The 21,605-nt window shown below is 39.0% G+C and overlaps 1 protein-coding gene across 1 annotated transcript in view; it reads left to right on the forward strand.

Annotated features, from left to right (window-relative positions):
* Positions 1-4,578: 4,578 nt before the first annotated feature.
* Positions 4,579-21,605, forward strand: part of LOC128738511 (calcium-transporting ATPase sarcoplasmic/endoplasmic reticulum type) — a 42,767-nt gene continuing 25,740 nt past the window's right edge. Inside the window, exons 1-2 of the mRNA XM_053833711.1 lie at positions 4,579-5,308; positions 8,514-8,657. Coding sequence (XP_053689686.1) covers positions 8,540-8,657 — 118 coding nt within the window. The 5' untranslated portion in view covers positions 4,579-5,308; positions 8,514-8,539. The remainder of the gene's footprint in view (positions 5,309-8,513; positions 8,658-21,605) is intronic.

Genomic DNA, 21,605 nt, shown 5'->3' on the forward strand with positions numbered 1-21,605 from the left:
TAGAACTAGGCCATAGGCCGAAAAAATAGATACCATCGCTTAATGGGCTGAAAATACCCTCCCGTGCCCTATTAAGCGTTACTTAGCTGTTATGTAATTTGCTCACGAAAAAATGGCAAATTGCCATACGTTAGCTGAAACGTTAATATTCAATGTGTCGATGCAATGAAAAGTGTGCACGCTTCACACGCATATGGTATACAACTAATAGAGTCAAGATTTTAAAGGTCAAAAATAGAAAAAGAAATTAAAGCAATTCATTGCGGAATTCAATTATAGATGGCGTTCAACGATATAGGGCATAGGATAGAATTTTCGGCATGCTTCTAATTATTGGACCCAGTCTATTTTCGTGTTACCTGAACCTGAAGTAACAATTTATCACCACAAAATGAATGCGCGATTATAGAGGTGTATATCTCTTGGTAAGGATTAGTGATAGTTGTTCCTCCCGAAATGTGAGAACAGAGGTTAAGCCCCAAGATAGAAGTAGGTTAAAGAACTAGTATCGTACCCTAGCTTCTTTCATACAATTTTTTTGCTTGAAAAAAATAAGAAATTTTGCTATAACATCGTTTCGCAATTGTCTTGAATACCACGAGAAATTAAAAGCATTTTTAGCTTTATTAAATGTCATTAACCTTTAAAAAGATAAATGTTAAGAGCATTTTTTCTCAAATATTTGGAAGAACTATCGTACTACCGCGTGAAGATCAGAGTATGTAGCAGTGATGCGCAGAAACTAAATCCAGTGATTTGTAAATAGTGAACTAATTCTGCCACCACTAGGCGCATCATAAAATGTGACACATTCTTAAATATTTTCACCTATAAATTGGCCGAAACCATGTTCAAACTCTTCATACAGCGTTAAGAATGGTACTCTGGGTTTGTGTTGAGTAAAAAAAGTAGTAGGTGAAAAATAAAAGTAGATTTTTTTTATGAGTAGGGAAATCTGCTAAGCACATGAAAAGACACCGACCATTTGTAACCCTGAATTAGTAGATCCGTTAATCCCACAAATTTATGTCCGAATTATTGAATTTTGACTCGATAATCCGACAGTCAAACTAATGTCAATGTGAGTTGAAAATTTGGTCTTGTTTATATCTATACATACACAACTTGAAAAATTATCGAAAAGATTTGTCGTTAATACGCAGCACATTTGTTTTATACATAGTACTATTCATTATTTACGTTACGTGCGTGCAATAAGCCAGCGTTATCAGGTTGATGCAGTATCTACACTGACTTTTTAACAAACATTTTTTATTAATAGTTTATTCAACCGTTGTACAGCTTGCACCGTTGTACAAGCGCTTGTTAAGCCGTTATTCAATAAAAATGTTTGTTGGATTAAATTGCAATTCTGTTGGCCTGGCTTGATTCTTATTTACGAGACCGCAGGACCGCAGTAAAACTTGGTGCATCATTTGTCTTGTTGGTTCTAAAATAATTCGAGAGCACCTCAGGGTAGCACGTTAGGATCACTACTGTTATCTTTGTTCACTGACAAACTCACATGACACATAGAAGAAAATTCTTCACAGTTCACAGTTCACAGATATATCCATAGGACCTTTTCAAGAATCGGTTGAGCATTCATCACTAATTGTTTTGTATAAGGTACCCCGGAGCCCATGGGAATACGGGGTAAGTGGGAACGGAGCTCATAAATCGCTTCAACCTGATTTTCTCAAACTGAACCTTTCTAGAAATGTAAGATACAACTCCAATGCGTACATTAAAATTGTAGATTATTCATAACTGGGTTTCTAAACATCAAAATTGAACTTTTAATTTGGATGTTATTTCCAATTTGCGTTGTAAAGTTGAACAAACCTTTCTTTAAATGATGTTTTTGTTTCGATCCTAGGCTTTCGTGAAAGTACATGTTTTTCTGACAGTAGGTACATAATTACTGTATCAACAAGTTACACACAAAAACTTGTTGTATAATTTGACAACTGGCATTAAATATATGGATCGAAATGAAGACGGCACTTCAGAGCACCCGGGGCAAGGGGGATCTATTAAATATAAAATGTTTCAGCACAAAGCTTCCAGGCTTAATACAATTTTTAAGTGTACTACCAAACATTTTCTTCAATTACAAAATGTATATATTGGTAATGCTTTAGAATAAAACTTTCTCGTCAATTACCTGGTAGTCTATTCTCTGAGGTTTGATTCAGTTGGCAGTTGCAAGCAGCGAATATTTCATTCTCCGGACGGATTTCCATCATAATCGTCGAGAAAATGCAACGTGAAACAGATTTAACATGCTAGATCCGTACAAACAAATCCTGTTTATGTGCATTGCCTGCATAAGCAAATGATGTCATGTTTAGAATGACATTTAAACCATTTTTAATTTGCACGTCGTGCAAAACAGCGTGGTTCAAATTAAAAAGTGTTCAGATTAAAAACGGTCAAACGAACGGGGGTTCACGGTATTGGATATAGCTACTTATTCAACTACTTTGCGTTATAATCCTGCATTACTGCGTAATTGCTCACGAATTGTGTTTTATATTAATTATAAAGTTGCCTATCGTGCTTCAATAGTAATATGATTTTGTTACGGAATATTCGGATGAACCATTAGTAGAAAAGTTGTTTTCTGTTGCTTTATCAACGCTTCAACATTGCTGTATATTAACATACACAATCTTCTGTTATTATGTGCTTTTTAACCAAATTTGAATATAGGTCCCATCTCGGGTTTCAGTTGCCTCGCTAAACGAGATAAGTGGGACCATGAGTTTGAAAATTCTCCTAATAGCGAATTTGTTTATTCAATCTAAATTTTTAAAAGATTTATGTCTTAAGCTACTGGACAATGAATAAATGAATGAATCCGGGTTGGAATTGGATGAATTTTTTGTGTTCATTTGCTCCTATCTGACAGATAAAATTCATCCAGTTCCAACCCAGATTGAATAAACAAATTCGCTATAAAATTCATTTCATGTAAATCGACATTTCTTTTTGATAATTAAACCTTCGAAGTGATAACACTGAAGAGTTTCTGTGCTGCGAAAATTATAAAATAGTCATAGGTGAGATTACACGGTCGAATAAACTCTATGTAAATTTTAGGTCCCACTTGCCCCGGGGTACCTTATACTTTATTTGTGATATATTTTTGAAAAATCAAGAATAATGATGTAAATTTAATTTATTTCAACCTTTGGTTTCTTCCCAGGGTTGCTAAAGTATGGCACACATATTCAACGTCTATAAAATTTGTATATAAAATTTATGTTAACAATAAATGCGGTAAGGTGGCCATTCAACCACAGTTTGGTTACTATATATAGCTGCAGGAACAATCTTCCAGCCATATAGTGTTTACGATATTATTAAAAACTATTTTTCCGACATTTTTAATGCATTAGCTACTGGAATTCAACTGATAAATCAAAAATATCCATCTTTCAGTTCAAATCTTCACATTCAAAGCTTTCGTCCCCCGCCGCAATGTGCCGCACGAGCGGTGACAGATTACAGTTATTCTTATCAACAACCCTGCGCCTGACAGAGGCCGTCATTTTCACTCCCACCGACTGTCATCTTTTATTTCGATGTTTCTCTCTCTCTCGTAGTTTCGTTGTTCACAGCTGGCTTTTGTTGCCGTGTGCTGCTCGTGCTCAGGGTTGCCACATGCACAGATTATTCTGTGTTTAACAGATATTTGAAAGAAGTCGCCTGTACAGAATCTGTATGGACAGAATACAGATTTTCGCCAAATTACACAGATTAAACAGATTTTTGAGCTTTCACATGAGAGTGAAAGAGACGGAAATAGTCAGCAAAATGACTATCTATCTCTTTCACTCTCATTGTTTTGCATTGGACAGATTTTTGCACAGATATTTTTCCTCACTGTACAGATTGTCAGATTTTTCCAACAAAAAACACAGAATTATATGTGGCATCCCTGCTCGTGCTGCGCTGGGCATTGATAGTCGTGGGAGGATACGCTATTATACATGCATGAATGAAGAAACAGTAAAACCTCCGCTCGCTCGCTCGCAGAGTAAACGTACGTTTACGTGAAGCAGCACGTGCACACACACTGGCAAGCAGCTGCTAGTTTTAAAGAGACTAGACGGTGTGTGCGAAGCAGGATTTTTGTGCAACTTGTAGAACCACGTTAAAGAGCAAAGTTAATTTTTTTTGCGAACAAAATCGTTAAAGAATAATACAGTTATTGTATTTTAAAGACGAGGATAAACTAATTTTGACAATTTTTTCGAACGGTTGATGCAAGAGTAAACAAAAATGAAAAAATTGCTATATTTTAATCAAAACCATTGCAAAGCTTGTTTGAAAATTTGTTCCAATCGTTTAGCTGAATAGTATTTTTACATAAGCATCCATTGAATTTGTACCGTTACTGATGCAATGGTGTAAGTGTTGAGCGCAACCACAGGGTCTACATCGACACTATCGCAGATTCTTTGGCCTGCTTTCGACTGTTCTCTCATTTTTGCTCGTTCCGTTCCAAATTCGTCAGCCAACCAGACCAGTGGCAGTGCAATCAAGCAGCCGGCCGTTGTTCAGCTTGTTCAGTAGTTTAATTCTGCCCTGCCAGCCAGTTTCGCTTCACGCTGTCGTCGTCGTCGTCTTCGTCGGGTTCACCTGTGTGTATGTAGGATACGCTCTTCTCACACGCTCTCTCACTCACCCTTGCTCAACACTCGCTGTGCGAAGCCATCGCCGCCGCGGTCGTCGGTCGTGTAGTAGTATATCACCACACAAGCCACCGCCACCGTCTTGTCCGTAATACTTCGTGCTCGTTCCTTGGAAGTTCCTTTTTTGTGTATTTTAATGGAGTTTGCAAAATGAAGCAACGTTTGCTCAGCTAAAAATGACGTTCGCGTTTTCGGTGGCCACGTTACGTTGCGAAACTTTATGATAGGATATTACAAAGAAAATCATAAAGTGAAAGTGTGTGGCCATTGCTAAGCATTTCGTTTGCCCCGGAGAGAACACAGGAATCGAGTCGTTGAAGGATACACTGTGCGTGCCTAAAAAGGATTCCTTTGATCGGCTAGAAGCTAGTGTGTTGGAGTTTTCTAGCAGAAAAGTTAACAAAATATTTGCCAGCTCGGATCGACCGGCGGGATAAAGTGATAGTTATAATTTTAAGTAGTTTTATTTTTTACAATTGATTCAGTGAAATAGTTTTGTTTGAAACAAATCTACAAAACGGAAGCGCTGGGCGCTACTTACGTCTTAGGGGAAGCTAGTCGTGGAATAGTTCTTGTCATCGTGAACGCGAAACACAAATCACCACGTAAGTGTTGACGACGATATCGGACAGGCGAGATCTGTGCCATGAGACAACGGTTGACTAAGGCTCACGCGATAGCAACGTAATTGTTTATTGATCTGAAAGTAGAACAGTTATAGTCAATCGCCATAAGTACCCTTTTTCGAGCTTCCCAGTTCTATACTCCAGCGACTTCTTTTTAAGGTTATGGTCGTCGCATACGCTTTTGTGCCGTGACGATTGCCGTTTTTTTAGGTATACTTACCCTTGCTTGCGTGTAGCTTTTCTGTGAAACGGTGGCGCTCGGTGGCGGAACCGACACGCACACACAGATAGCCACCAATTTCTAATGGCTCTGACGAATGAGCAATCGTTGTACTCATACAGTCAATTTAGTTTTCATACGGCGAATTGATGCGATGTAAGGGATGTAAGAGTAAAAATCCAGTTATATATAAGTACAAGTTGTACAAGACCATGCTCGAAATTCCATGTTACTTTTAATGTACATTTGCAATATTTATAAAATACAACTCCGGTGATTAATGCACACGAGTTTATGAGATTCGGAGCAAAAGCAGAAACATTGATTTGCCTCTAGTTTCGTTGTTAAACCACACAAAAAGCAACCAAGTGTATTACTAGCTGAAAATCTGTTACAAATTTTTGTCAACGGTGACAATTTTTATTGGACCACTGTTAGTAATCAGCTGTGTCTGTCTTTTGCAGAAGGTTGATAAACAAATTGCTGTCAAAATCGACGCACGTTGCGATTCTCTTTTACAACGCAAACGTTTGGATATCGAGGTTTAGTTTACAAAACTTTAAGCTATTTCGGGGTTTGAATTTATTTTATAATAGCAGTGCTAGCAGGTTTTACTTGCGCAAAGGAGAAAACCCGTTATTTTGTGGCCACGTGCTATGATACATTCTGCGTACTTTGCGCATAAACTATCTTGTCACATGTCCGGTAGGTAGCTTACGGCAAGCTGTCGTGTTTACTGTGCCCTAATTTGGTTTTCATTTATTTGCTTTCTGATAGAGATGATAGAGAACAAATTGGAAAATACCCATGTTTGCTGTACTAATAAAGATGAATGTGTTGCAAAAATCGTGATTTTGTGGTCATTCTTCTGTTTTACATAATTTGTTTTTTAAATAAAAATATTTTTTATAACAGAAAAGTTTTCTGTGAATAATTTGGAGGAACTGCAAAAGTTACCTGTTCATGTATATTGAAAAATTTTTCTAACGCAGAGTGATGGTATGTAATATTAAATCAGTATCGCTCCTTAGACACTCAAGGTTCAATAAATTCTTGGCGATCCTTGGATGTCAAAGTTGTAGAGTATAAAGTGTAATGTGTTAAAACATCTTAAGAATAAAAAAAGCAGACGGACGCAAGTTTAAAAAGCTGCGTGAAAATGGAAAATCACTACAAAAGTTGAAGAATACTTGATGATTCCTTGGACATTAAAAATGAAACATCTTATGCAATTCTTGGACTAAAAAATGTTGAAACAAATACTTAGCGTTTCTTGTACTTTTAAATTGCTAACTATCCTTAGCGGTTCTTGGATATTGACAGTGAATTAAGTTTTCGATCCTTGGATGAGAAAGTCGAAATAGTTCTACACGATCCTGAAATCTTGAGGACATATAACAGTAACGGACAAAGCAATAAGACCACAGTCTAATGAAATTAAAAAAAGAGTCCTTAATCGTGCTCTCCGTCACCGAAAACCTTGTCTGGCAACTGGACGTCTCCGGAAAACCACAGCTAAGGATGACAATCACATCCAATGGTTGTTTAATATTGATCCGTTCACGGCAATATCGAAGATAAGGGATGAGCTGAGTTTATCACTGAGGTCTAGAACAAATCAGAAAGGGTTTGTTAGGAAGCAGCTCTTCGGTAGGAGGCCAAAAAAAAGTACCTATGCTCACGTGGAAGCATCTCTAAGCTCGACTGAAATTCGCTAAGGAACATCTAGACTAGATTGATCTCGACTAGGGTAAGAAATGGCGGAATAGTCTATGGTCTGATGAAAGAAACATGAATTTGGTTGGATCCAAGGGAAAACGCAGTCCTATGGACTCTGCTTTTAAACCTCAGTAAAAAACAAAAGTATTTAAACATGGTCTGGGGACGTTTCTCCGAAAATATGATCTAGGCATGTTTCTTCTGGGCCCAATTTTCTGGAAAAAATCAATAATAGACCAATACCTGTTTGCTGAGATCTTAGAGACTGCCATGTTGCCACATGCGGAATGGGAAATACCGTCAAAATGGCAGTTATGCAAGATAACCTTAAACATATTGCTCGATCGATCAAGAAACGGTTTGAAGATAACAATGTTGATCTTATGCAATCGCCTGCTCTAAATCCGGTAGAAAACCTATGGCAGATCGTTAAAAAGTCCGTGAAATCAAAGAACAGGGAGGAACTGGGCCAAACTGCATGAACCATGGTATGCTATCCCTGTCAGCACATGTTAAAACCTTGTTGAATCCTTGCCGTGGAGAGTACGTAAAGTTATTCGGAACTACGGTCGGTTATACCACCAAATATTAATGATTTGGGTCAAGAGAAACAGTTGCCAAAGAAAATAATTTTTGGTCTTATTTTTTGTTGGCACATTTATTTCCTTAAAGGGGTAATTGTTTAGAACGTTTAGATCACTTCTAAAGCGTGTTTTTTTTTTCTTTAAAAGCGATAATAAATAAGTTTCCTACAATTAACACCATTGATTATACTGATTCTCCTACGATTATCGGTGCTTGGAATGAATTGTTGACCGCTGGTCTTATTATTTTGCCCGTCACTACCTAAATTCTAATCGTCAGATTCAGGAAATTTTTCCAAATATAATTTGGAAAAGTGATTTAGAAAAACATTATATAAGATATAGGTTATGTGATATAGGTTATGGTATAGCTAAATGGCTGAAATGCCTCGAACATTAGACATCGAAACAAACATACTCGGAGTTTAGCCGAAAAGCCTAACATGCGTCACAAACTCAACTTGTCTTTAGAATTTATCACCTCCAGCGACAACGAAGAGATTAACTTAAAAGCAAGAAAAAAAATCGTGAACCACAAAATCCAGTGCAATCCGCCCCAAAGCTGTATTAATGTAGCGGACCTAGCCTTGCTTGTTGTCACCTTTGCTGGTATCGGTAGTGACCTAAACTAACCAATCCCTTTGCATACGTATATTTACAGAACTGCCGGTTACTAGCTAATTCACCATGGAGGACGGCCATTGCAAGTCCGTCGAAGAAGTCGTTTCACACTTCCGAGTGGATCCGGAAAAAGGTCTGAGTCCTGATCAGGTTAAGGAATATCAGAAAAAATACGGCCTCAATGGTAAGTAACAATCTTTCTACGTTAAAGACTATAACCTCAGAATTTCGCCTCCTGCTGTTGATACTCTGTTCAAAATCACTTGAAATCTACTAGCTACGAACATTGGGGTAATATTATCCCATGCCATCGATGGATGACGATAACGCAGTACCTTGCCAATTTACGTCATTTGTAATATCTTAGGTTTCCCTTCTAGCCATCGCCCCCTGAGCCATAGTCACTGTTCTATTATTTTTCTTCGCCTGTCTGCGCTTGCTGTCGCTGCGATCATGATCACCAATAAGCTAGGCTTAATGTTTAAGGCCAGCCACATTTGTTGAGTGCGAAACGTTGAGCAGCAGAGTGACTGGCTGGTTGAGTTGTTACACGTGAGCTCACGATCGCGAAAGTCGCCGCTGCCGTCGTCGTCGTCGTCGTTTGCGCTGTTTCCGATAATAGGGAAGAACACCGATAAACACGGCGCGACTGTGGGACTTATCAATGGCGATCATCGACGATCGGACGAACGAACGGTGGCAATTACCCATCCAACCTGGGGCTAAATTATTAATCGTTAAGCTGACGGAACGCAGATGGAAGCACAGTTTAGCTTCCATTTGCGTTTCCTCAATGTTGTTTAAATATTTCATTGTCAGGGTAAGAGTTTGTTTTTTTGCAATGCCCGCTGAAAATGTTAGTATTTATTACGGCCTTTTTTGTCTCGTTTAACTACGGATTGAGCTGTCAATTAGTTTAATTGGTTTTCTGCTGTGCGGTAATCGATGATAGAATATTGCATAATATTTTACTTTTAGTTTGGCAGGAGCTTCAGATTATTCAATCTACCCCGCACACCCCCATTCTCTAGAGACGAGACCGCAGTTTACCCCTCCTGTGCCATGATGGGCTGCATCTCATCAAAGCTCGATAAATGTTGGGACATCCAGTGCATTCGGTGGCGCTGTACCATGCAACAGAGTATAAACAAACAAGTTAGCTGTTGCTCTCGTTCGGTTCTCGGTACTATACGAACTAAAAGATATAAACAGCACGCAGTTGCCTCGTGTGAGCTTTCAAACCCGGGGTTGATTATTTACATTCTCGTTGCTGTTAACATTTTCCTAGTGCGGGGGGTTGCGAGGTTGCGAAGTGGTGCAAAGTTTTGTTTTGTACTTTGCTAGTAGCGCACCCCCGATTGAATTCTTGACTAAATTGAAGGTCAACAATTCGAATGTTACACTGCTACTGCTTTAAGATACCGCGGGAAATTTTCTACGAAAAATTATCACTTTGTGATTGGAATTCTTTTTTCTTAGAAATTCATTGGCTTCACTGCCAGTTCAGTTTGCTTCACTGCCATAAGAAACTTCATATCAGTTTAATTTAATTGCTTGCCGAAAAGAATCTGTTGAAATCTGATAAGAATGTCGTGCGGTGTTCAAAACAGACCAAAACACTTTATCGTGTGTGAACTTATGTGATTAGTAAATAGTCCCTGCGAACTACATCAGCCTTCAATCACTTTCCATTAATGATTGGACTTTTACGATTAGGATTACCCGGAAGCCTAAAAAATTTTCCTAAAGGAAATCAATTTGTAAATTGAAACAGACAAAGCTTAAAATCTTCCAGATATTTGGTAATTTCCATTTTTACGTCTTGCAAAAAGGTCATACCTACTTTCAGATAAAATTTTACCTCTGCGTTGAGCAAAAACTTACAAGCATTTTCCCGAAAAACTCTTCTTCATTGGTCAAATTGATGGCCCGTTTTTTGCCAGACACATTGATCTTACTCAATGAAATAGTGAATCAAATAACTGGGCTAGATAAAAACAGAAATTATGCTTGCTGTACAAAATACAGTACATCAGCATGCTGGATATAAATATACGTCGCCGCAATCTACGATATCACTGGTTTCTCAGTATTACTCCAGCTAGGACGAATTATGGTCTACATGAACCAGTGCGCAGTATGTCTCGTCTATTCAATCAATATTACCATGTATTTGACTTTAATGTGTCTCGAGAAACAAAGAAGTGTAATTTTAGACGTGTGTTATGTTAATAATCTATACAGACGTATTTACAATTACGTTAGTTAGTTAATTCTGTCATTGGGGTGATACTTTACCTGTTAACGCTAATAATAATAATAAATAAATAAAAGGGCAGCAAAGTTAGCAAAACCAACCACTATCTTGTCGTAACCAAGAAAACTTATAATGAGTTACTTGTCATTGTGGAATTACTGGAAACGAAAGAGCTGATGCGCTGCCAAGACTTGGATCGTCTCATCAATTGTGACTTCTGCCTTAAAACTGAACCTGAAAGCATGGGAATGTACGAACATTGGATCAATTTAGAGTGTCACTTTTATTGCCAGGCGCAGGCAGTAGTTGCAGTTATTTTTTCAAAATGTCTAAACATATCTGTGGTTCGCAAAGTTCTGGAACTTTCTAAGAAAGATCTTTATACATTTAAACTGGTCTTCTAACCTATTTAGTAACAAAAAATAGCTGCAACAGGCGCAGTATTTTTGCCCAATTGCTTCAGATTTACGTAGGAGAAAATTGAGGTTAGTTTTGAGTATGATCACTATTGTCTTATCCCCTTGAAGTGTCTTTGACAATTGATTAGACATAATACAAATTTTAAAAGCAAAAACCGATCTCCAGCGATTGAAATTAGTAGAATTGAAGTTGGATGTTCCGCAAGGTAGCGTTTTGTAGCCATTATTGTTTAAATTGTGAGAAACGAAATGGAAAATAACAATTATTTACATGAAACTTTTTGCGATTCGTACAATGTTATTCGTTTTTCGCTGGCACTAACAAACTAAAAAGCAATATTCTTTGTTAAGATGGAGAGAAAATGACGCTGAATGAAACGAAAACGACCTACAACCTGTTGTAGTGTAAATTAAGATATATTTAAACATCAAAAACTTCCTGCTGGCTATTTTTACTGCTATGCCGATACTTCATCGCATCAATTAGGGCTGACATTAACATTATATTTAAAACTAACTACAATGTGTCCCCCTCCAATGCCTTTCGCTAAGCAAAGCTTCCAGAAGCTACACTAAAAATAGTACAATTTCTGGCGGAGGCGCAAATGTGACTCGCTCTCTTTCCGCCAGTCACGTACTATTAGCATAGTAAATAATTCCCCGTTTGGGGTCACATAAAAACGGTGCTGGAAAAATTCCGCGAAACCGACCAACCGATCGGCCGGCGCAGGCGAATTTTATTGCTTAAAATATTTCTCGAGCGTCCCCCGTGGCGTTGCGATTGAGGGTGGCGATATTCTTCTCGCTAGTTTAGTATTCAAACCCAACTTCAACCGGTAGCAATCGACACGCAGTAAGTGAGCAATGAAAAACGTTCACAAATTCATCAACGTAGAAATACCTGTCATCGTAAGTTTCCATCATTGCTTAACCGAAATGTTGACCTACATGATACTGCATGCCGAGCAAGGGATGTGTCGCGCTACGCTCGCCGGTCACCCTTCGGTATTATATGCTCTTCAACCTTTCCTTGAATGCAGAAAAGTAAACATATCTTTCACCTTGGCTTAATGGTCCCTGCCGTTTCCGAGCACTACGAAATGTCACTGGCTGGTTTCGCTTTCTAGCACCTCCGGCATATTTCTTGTGGACGCCTGTCGTCGTAATTAGTCATTCCAACTAGGGCGAATAAAATGCACCACCACCGGTTTATTTTCGAGAAAATTCGAGCAAAGTCACACGCTACAGTCTGTGCCATGAGGATTTACTCGTGACCTTCGTTGGCTGTCTGCCTTGAGATACGCAATATTACGAATACGGTAGTGTACAAGTGATTAGCTGTGTAGTAGCAATTTTTCGTTTTATATTTTTACATGTGCCTAGCGCCAAGGAAACACTCTTATTGGCAATTCACTGCCTATTGAAATTGCTTATCAGCTTCGCGACCACGTATTTGCTCAATTGATAAGACCTAGTCGATGGGATTCTCGTGCTACGTTGATCGTGAACCATGTCTTTGTGTGATAGTAATTCCACCGTGACTCGTTACTATAACAGCAATCCAATTGTGATAATTTTGATTGCCTAAATTTAATTAATTGGTTAATTTTTCTCACCTTTCAATGTAGAAAAAAAAGAATACGTAACTACCAAAGGGTTTGACTTGGCAATGTCCTCCCGCTTTCCAGCTGATGACATTGCAAATGTGAAGCGGATCTGTGAAGTAATCACGCCAAATCTTTAGTCAAACATCCTTCTTTATGAGGGTTAGACCTGGACGGTTGACGCTCTGTTTAACTTAGATAAACTGAATAAATTGGCAGTAATTACATCCGGATTCGGAAGATTTACTATCCGGGAGATACACATGTACGGTAATTAATAACGCCGGCTACTCCAATTAGATAAAGGTCATTCGAAAAAAATTGAGGGAATTTTTTCATCAGGTTTTCCCTTATTCGTATTCATCAAAATTTTTTTAGCTTGACGTAGTTTTTCCGAAACAACCTGGTAAACTACCTTCGAAAAATACCTTCATATTTCAAATTGCTCCCGACGAATTATCTCCTTTGTAGCAGTGCAAGTTTTCGACTAAACAGAGATCCAGCGCAAGTTATTATCTATCTAGATCAAACGAATCGGACTGAACCTTCACGCCACCGCACCACTTGCCCCCGCCCGTCCGAGCTCCGATGATGAGAAAAGATCAAAGGGCCCCAAGCCTGTTTTGCATCTAGGCTGTGTATTTACAGCAGCGTAACAAACTGAACGCGCGCACAATAAGCAGCAAATCTTCTACCACCTTCTCACCTCCTCCGTCCCTCATCTCATGTGTATGATTGATCCGTCCACGTGGTACCGAGAGCCAAACTAAGCTCTTCCCATGCTGGCAGAATTGCACCATATAGCATATATGCGTCGTATAGCAAGCGTTCCACTGCTCCAGCTGCTTCTTCTCTTCGCCCGAGTTTGGCCATGAACCCGACTTCGAGTGACGTCATAAGCATTAGTAGAAAATCGCCACAAATCATGAGTTCCTAATTTATCTCCAACCTATTTATCCATGCTTTCGGCACCACTGTAAATACTGCGCTTTTCCACCTTTCCATCCCGGCCCACAGATCCGGGTTTACACGAGTTGAGTGCAGCTCACAAACATTCGAAACGGTAATTCTGATTTCAAGAGTGCGCTGTTGTATGTGCGCGTTCGTCTTCGGCGCAGATTTTTCCCATGAATAGCAACACGAGACAACTGACCCATTCGCAACAGAAAATCAGAGGGAGTAATATAGTTCTCTGTATAACAATAAAATTTCATTTATAAACCTCTGATCACCTCTGGGCAATCAGGCGGAAGGATTTGGGGGGATTTTCGAATATGAAATATTGCTACACTCGTTTCATCAGCACGGACAGTACCTAGTCTTCCGGGTATGCAAATGGCCGAATGATCTGACAGCATCCATACTTGCATACGGTCACGGTGAGTGCATTCAAGGGATGTGGATTTCGATGCATTCCTGCCGGAGAAAATATAATAATAAATAAGCTCTGCGCTGAACCTCTTTGAAAACTGGATAAGGTGGTGGGTGGGTGGTTAGTATTTAGTCCGGCTGACTCGGATGATTCTTACAGCTGCTCTGTTTGATGCCAGATTGCATTGTGCTCTATCGTGCGAACTTGTCATGCCATCAGCTGGAATGGGGGAAGATACGGTGCCCAAATATTTGACTTACGTGGTATGCCGTGTGAAACCGTGGCTGCTAAATCACGCACTAGACGGTTATGTTTGCTAAGAAGAATATGGGTCAGCTCGGCTGGGATGGTGCCACTGACAGTTGCCTCAAGAAGCTAATTGAAGATAAAAATTAAGTTAGTCATTTACGTTCATGTCATAAAAATGATTAACTGTTCTACCTTTTTGAAGAATATCCGTTTCCGTAAAGTAAATTTCTGTTTCAATTAAATGGACATTAAAATCATTGTGTTTTAATCTTTTAGTTGGTTTTGGATTATGTTGATTCAAAAGCCATTTATCATCTGTTTGAAGCTTAGCAGGAAGATGCGGTTGAAGCCATTTATTGGCTGTAATAGTTGTCACAAAAGAGATGAAGTCTCTTGAAAGACGCATCTTACATATGTATAACAAAATCAACAAACATTCTATTTTTTCTTAAAAAAAAGCAGAATACTCAGCTAAAAAGGTTTCATTTCTAACTAAATCTTATTCACTTTGCTACAAGCGAGGGTGCGTGTTCCTCATCATATGCTCGAGGAAAGATAGTGCAAATTATTCTACCGATGATATAGCTAACCACACCACTACCAGGCTAACCTGTTTGTGCCACCATGAATGGAGTGTCAAAATGGTACTATGTCAAGTAACACTCAAAAGGCTTCTCTTGGGGGTGGTGTGCTTTGTCTTGACGGCTTTGTGATGCCGACATTGAACCGTACACGGAAAAGTTTGCCGTCACTTATGCTTTGGGGTTGAAAGTATTGGTTCTTTAGGAAGAAGCTTTGATTGGCTTTATGTCGAATTTTTCGTTGACCAATCGTTTAAATCCTCGAATTATTGGGGTTAGTCACCGTGAAACATTTTTTCATTAAATTGATTTTTTGGTGAAAATTCAAACTATTGGCTTTCCACCAAACGTTATGATTTATTTTACATTTTAGCATGGCATCAAAGTGCAATTTGGTATCTAAAATTGAGAGAGAAGATTTTATGTGTGCAGTTACTATAGAGCCTCGGATGCTGCAGTTTTATCACAAAAAATGTACAGCTGAAAGCTTGTCGAAAATATACACACTTCAAGTATATACTACCTACTTGCATATGCAATATGACGGCACACATTAAGCAGCATTTGTAGTTATGACATATATTATATTTATGTTATTTATACAGAATTGAGGTTGATTTACTATATCAAACTCAAGCGGGTAATCGTACCTCACCCGAGATCGTTCAGGTTCAGTCTATAACGCTCCAGCTGTCTTATAGTTTGTTTGCCTAAAACTTGTGGTTTGCGGGTAATAGAAAAGATAGGATAAAAAAGATCAGTAAACACAAAATATTCCAATAATATTTAAATATATGCTAGACATCAAGCTGATCCTGGACATCTTGATGAACTTTTTTCGCAACAATAGTTTAAACAGGATTGAAAAAAATATGATGGATAGCTCTTAGAGTAATGCAAAAAATGAAGAGGCCAGAGGTGGAAAAACTAGCAAATATAAGGAGCCGTATGAGGCACATGTTATTAGCTCTTCACCTCTAGTAACGTTTTTTTCCCGGTTCGTTGCTGAATTGGTTACATTCCTACCTGGAAAACCACAAAATGGCAGTAAAAATTACTGACTCGCAATTGACATTTTTGCCGTTACGTCTAGAGTGCCACAAGGAAGTCATTTGGGCCCTATAATATTTCTGCTCTATCTCAATGATATCCACCCTATCCTATGCTAATGACTTTAAACTGCTTCATTTTCTATATAACTTTGCGACCCAAACTTTTTAAGCAATTTTTTCATTGTGGTGTTTTTACCAACGAAATAATTGCTGTGTTATATCATTTTTTCGTAAGCGCTTTCCATTACAATACGATTATAAAGGGCTTGGTCGAGCATTAAATAGAGTAACTGCATTTAAAACTTAGGTATCTTGTCGGATACTAAGGAAAGTCGGGTATGCTCTCCAATGTTTTTGTTTAGTCTAACTAAATTATTTAAAAACACACATTGCCTTAAATTGGCTCACTACTCCCTGGTTCGTTAAATTTTGGAATATGCATCCGTTTCATGGGCATCTTATCAAAATGACGTTCAGAGAAGTAAAGCAATGGAATTCAAAGTTATTTAGAAAAAAGCTGTTTTGTCTGTTTTTAAATTTCATTACCAAGCTCATCGCGATCCAACTTTAGTTGCCGTTGTGCTGTCTTCAAATCCCCTTTAATCGAATATTTTATCTGTAACGAACTGCTTGTGCTGTGAGTATTCACCGATTCTGACAGCCAAGCCGCGTTTAAAGCACTTACTTGTAGTTCAAAGCTAGTTCCTTTTTAGTGAGGCAACTGGAATCAAGTATATCTTTACTGAGTTTTTGCTCATTGCAGAGCTTGCGCTTAAATCAGATCTTGCAGTAAGAGAACACTACGATAATAGAAAATTGTCAATCTACTTTGAAAATCGTAGTGCTTAATACAACCAAAACGTGAAAAGGTCTGTCATTGCTTAGTCTAAACATCGACGAAATGCAATGCCTGACTACAAGGCATAAACTGTCAACGACAAATACTTCCAATAATAGTGTTTCACCTGCCACAAATCCCTAGACCTGTGATTTGGATTTTTCTGGGTCGCGAGCCCCCTGGAGGCATTCCGTGTACCTACTACTTTGCTGCGAGCTAAATTGTTGGCGAGCCCCCATTTGGCAAACGCTGGCCTGGACTAAAATAATGGTCGCAGTGGTCCTAAGCTTCCTACAGAAATGCTCTGAGTCTACTTCAAGTTTTTACCACACCTCCCCCTTTTAATAGAATGTTTGCGAATTTCAATTTGACACGGTCGCCATGTTATATTAACGACTATGTTATAGAATTAGTTTACTTGGTAACTGATCAAGATGACAACTGGTTTATTCGACTGAGCGTGCAGGTGCGGGCTAATGTTGTGAGTAAGCATAATTTTTTGGCGATTATCCAGCCGTTGGTTGCTACAAATACTAAATGTTTTCGAGCGTCACAACCTTGGATTAGAAAAATTATGGAACATTTGATTTTTCGCCAAAAGTTTTATCTTGTTGAAGATTATGGGTGCCTTGCTATTTAATATTTGAAGATTTCGGGCTGTATGAGATTGACCAGACGTTATGGATTTTGCGGAAAAATCCCGGATTTGGACGAGTTGTCCCGAATGACCCGAAAGCGTTTTGGAAAATGTCTCGCTTTGCAAAGCAAAGCCTGGGTATAAACGTCTTTAAGACAACCCTTTTTTATCGACACAGAGTCCACAACCGGTTATCAACGTACAGGACCATTACGGGGCAAGTGCAACGATCCCACTAACACCAGAAGCACCGCCCAGTCGAACTTTGAACATACGACGAATGATTTGTGAGACCACTATCGTTCCTCGAAGCTAACTGGGTCCCGCACTGATTGATTCTTTTATCATGCCAGTTGAATGGTAAAAGGTTCAGCGAAACACTAGATGAAACAGACACAACTTTAATCACTGAAAAATTGTTCAAGTAATTACAACAGCCGAAAAATTTGTTTTTTCTGTTTTACTTATCTCTGACTCTGTCGCAGTCTAACGTAAAATATATTTTTATTACAGCGGAGGAGCGTTTGGGTGAGAAGAATGGTAGACTTGCTGAAACGGGAATTTTTCGAAATGAGGCCAAAAAGATATTGGGTGGATTTAATCCTGATAAGTCGGACTCCAATCCACAATTTCTCGGTTGGTACCCGAGTGCTTTGTGAAATTAAACTATTACCACTCCCATGTATTAGTTAGTCACAAATCTAATTTTGTCCCTCCAGTCTAACCATTCCTTATACGCACCCATCGCTCATAGTCGATGAAATCGAGTACTTGATAGCTGTAATTTAACAACACTAAGTACTTGTCATCAAATAAGATGCGAAATTAATTGACGTGATCGACTTTTCTTAGAACATCGTTAATGACATTGATGGGAGGCATTACAGTGGGATTTCGAATTTGGCATGGTTCGATTTTGGCAACAAAAGTATCCGTTTTTGGCAACGCAAAATATTTTACTTCCAAAAGTATGCTTAAATATTGCCCTAAGTGTGTTCATGAAAAAGAGTTTGCGGTCGTTGATTAATAACATTTAGTCAATTTCTAATGCATTTACATTCAATTGTGTCATATCAAAAAGGGCCTCGATTTTGGCACGATTTCGATTTTGGCAACATAGGCGACATGCATTTGTTGCCAAATTCGAAATCCTACTGTATTTTGTATGTCAGAAAGGCAGGGTTGTCCTGAACTCAGTGCGCCGATTTTGCTATTTTAACTGTTATACCTCAGCTAAGTAAAATTCGAAAATGTTATGTGTAGGGCATTTCTAGAGTCTGAACAACAAGAACTTCCGAGATGTCAAGTTGCTTCTTTGAGGAACACAACATTGGACTCTATCGTATAGTTAATTCACGCACTACAAGTCACAGTGAAAGTCTTTTCTCTATACAAATCATCAAAGATTTGCACTACAAGCGAGAAATATCTCCACTGCTTTCGTCGGCCAGTAAACCACGCAGAAATAGTAGTATGTATTCAGTATTTCTGAAAAATGCTACTTAAGAATTATTAACACCTTTACGGCAACTTTTAACAATGTGGCCAAAAGCAGGGATTTTTATCCAGAACTTTGGTAATCTACTTAAGTAGTACGAACTATTAAATGGGACATTTGTATCTACCGAGAAATCGAGCAAGTCCAAAATTATTTCTCGGCATGACTTCAAAATTAACTCCAAATAACAAATCCGACCCACGTGGAAGCTTATTACTAATGTTGCTAATTTTCATCGCAATGATTGCTCGTCGCCAGTTCATCCCGATTCAATTTGACATTTTGGAATCACTTTTGAGAGTATTTCGAACCGAATCAGTACTCTTATCGATGAATAGTAATACTGCTTATTACATTGATTTCGGACGACCCCAAGGTTCTCGCATGGGCTTTCTTCTTTTTATCGTATACTTTCATGACGAGCAAGCGGGAAAGTTTTGATTTCCTACATTTGCTGAAAAAAAAAACATTTTTTCATTAGTATGAAAGTAATTTAGAACCGTTTTAAATCTGTTTGTTTGAACATCCATTTTGCAGGAGATTAATGAAATCCAATTATTTTTATACGACCACATGGACTGCAATATCTAGTACCAGTGGAATAAGCGCTCTGTTAGGATCTATCAAAAGTTCAAATAATGGACAAATTAATCAAATCCCCCAACAAGAAAAAAGGATCAATTAATAATATTGCTTAAATTTCTGGTATCTCCAGCTATGCAACGTTGGTTATGAAATCACACCTTAGTTTGAGAAGTTTCTAGTTTGCCGACTTCTATGGCAAAGCCAGGTTACGTAACATACTTTTTGTTTGCTTAAAGTTACATCGGTTATATTTGGAAAGTGAAAACCATATGGTATCAGTCGTCTCGATTCAGCTAGTGAATAATAAAATTCAAGTATTTCCGTGTCTGACCACGTGGAGCCGCCATATAGAGACTTCAAGCGGCTGTTAGGGCTATATTGTGCACTCCCCTTGCATGTTATTTTCCATGTTTCTTACCACATTTTATGTTCAAATTGGCTATAACATCTTACAATAGGATTGTTACAAGTATACTAAAATTTAAAAAATAACTAAGTTTGTTGTGAAGTAACCATGATAGATGAGAAGGCACTCTACACAAGTAGTTTTGCAATAGTATTATTATATTATACACATCTTAACACAAATACACATTAATTATGACGCAGTTCAGCTTTTCTAACAACAGCCGATTAGTATGAAACAAAGTTTTGCGTCGCAATCCTCCATAGTCGACAAACTTCTTCTCGACTGACGTGTCTGTTATGGACCTCACCCCACAGGTGCGAAAATTAGCGTCATTTATAATTTCGTAACGTTGCGTTCAACAGCAACAGTAGGTATGTGGCCAAGTTGCGTGCGAACGATCGCAACCTTCAGCGTCGTACACGACTGTTTCATCCTAAAAGCTCTAAACTTTCAACGTGACGAGGACACTTCGCAGCACACTCGTGTGTGTGTGTCTGTTCACACATACACGCATACCTTGCTGTCACTTGGGCTGGTGATCAATGCAACTGGGAACCAGTTCCGTCGAGCCGTCACCGCCAGCAGCCAATGTCAGGGTCTCTGTAAAACCGTGACTGGGTTGTTCATAATCGAATGATAAAGTACCTTCCCGTTCTGGCCTCCATTAACCGATCGTCGTCGTTGATCAATTCGTGAGGTAATCCCCTGGTGCGATCGGTCGGCGCGTGCGTTATAAATAAAATTACAAATTCGCTTTGAGTACACCGGCTTTTTGCGACGACAAACAGACTGCAGTCCATCCAGTTTGCTTGCTCGCTGTTTTTGAAGTTGGCTGGCAGTCTCACGCAATTGCAGCGAAACTATTCGCGCATTAACAGCTGCATCACATCGTGCTCGCCTCGATGCTATCGCTGCTGGCAGTGAGACTCTGTGGGTCAGCTTTGACGTAAATCGTTGACGTTCCCCGCACACCGCATCGCAGCTGTTCGTGTGTACTCTTTCCCTTAAGTAACCCCCTGCTAGACTCTTTCAATGATCGCCAACGATGACTAGGACACAGAGCACAACGTTTGGTTCTAACCTGTCTGGTCAGAACACTATCCGGCTGGCGAAATTCAAAAACCAGATCTCAAATGTTTTTTGGATTTTATGGCATGCCACTTGTGGCGGGCGCTTGAACGCCATCCGTCAAAATTCCCGGAGTGAAAAAAATTCCGCGTGCCCGTCCAGATGATCGGTTTTGCATCTGGAAATGGAAAAACTGCTAGCCGGCATCGTTGTGCAAGTGCCTTCCGCCGTACACGCACGGCTATGACGTTAATCCAGTTTTCCTTTGTTTCCCGGGGCAAATTTAGCACCGTGAAACACACCATTAACCAAACAAAGCGCGTACGTATATACCTTGATATATATATATTTAGGGTGGTCGTACTGTTCTGTCCTTTTCAGCCTGTGCGTTGAACTGTGTGTCTATCCCTGCTGGCAAGCGCCAATGATGGGCGGTGTTATATGCTTACAGCCATCCGCACAACGTTGATAATTGAATCAAATTTAAACAAACAGCACCCCCGCTTGGAATTTTGCTGTACACACACGTGATACCACTGCCTTTAGCTGCTGCCAGCAGTCGA

This window comes from Sabethes cyaneus, chromosome 2, assembly GCF_943734655.1.
Source record: "Sabethes cyaneus chromosome 2, idSabCyanKW18_F2, whole genome shotgun sequence".
Classification (NCBI taxonomy): Eukaryota; Metazoa; Arthropoda; class Insecta; order Diptera; family Culicidae; genus Sabethes; species Sabethes cyaneus.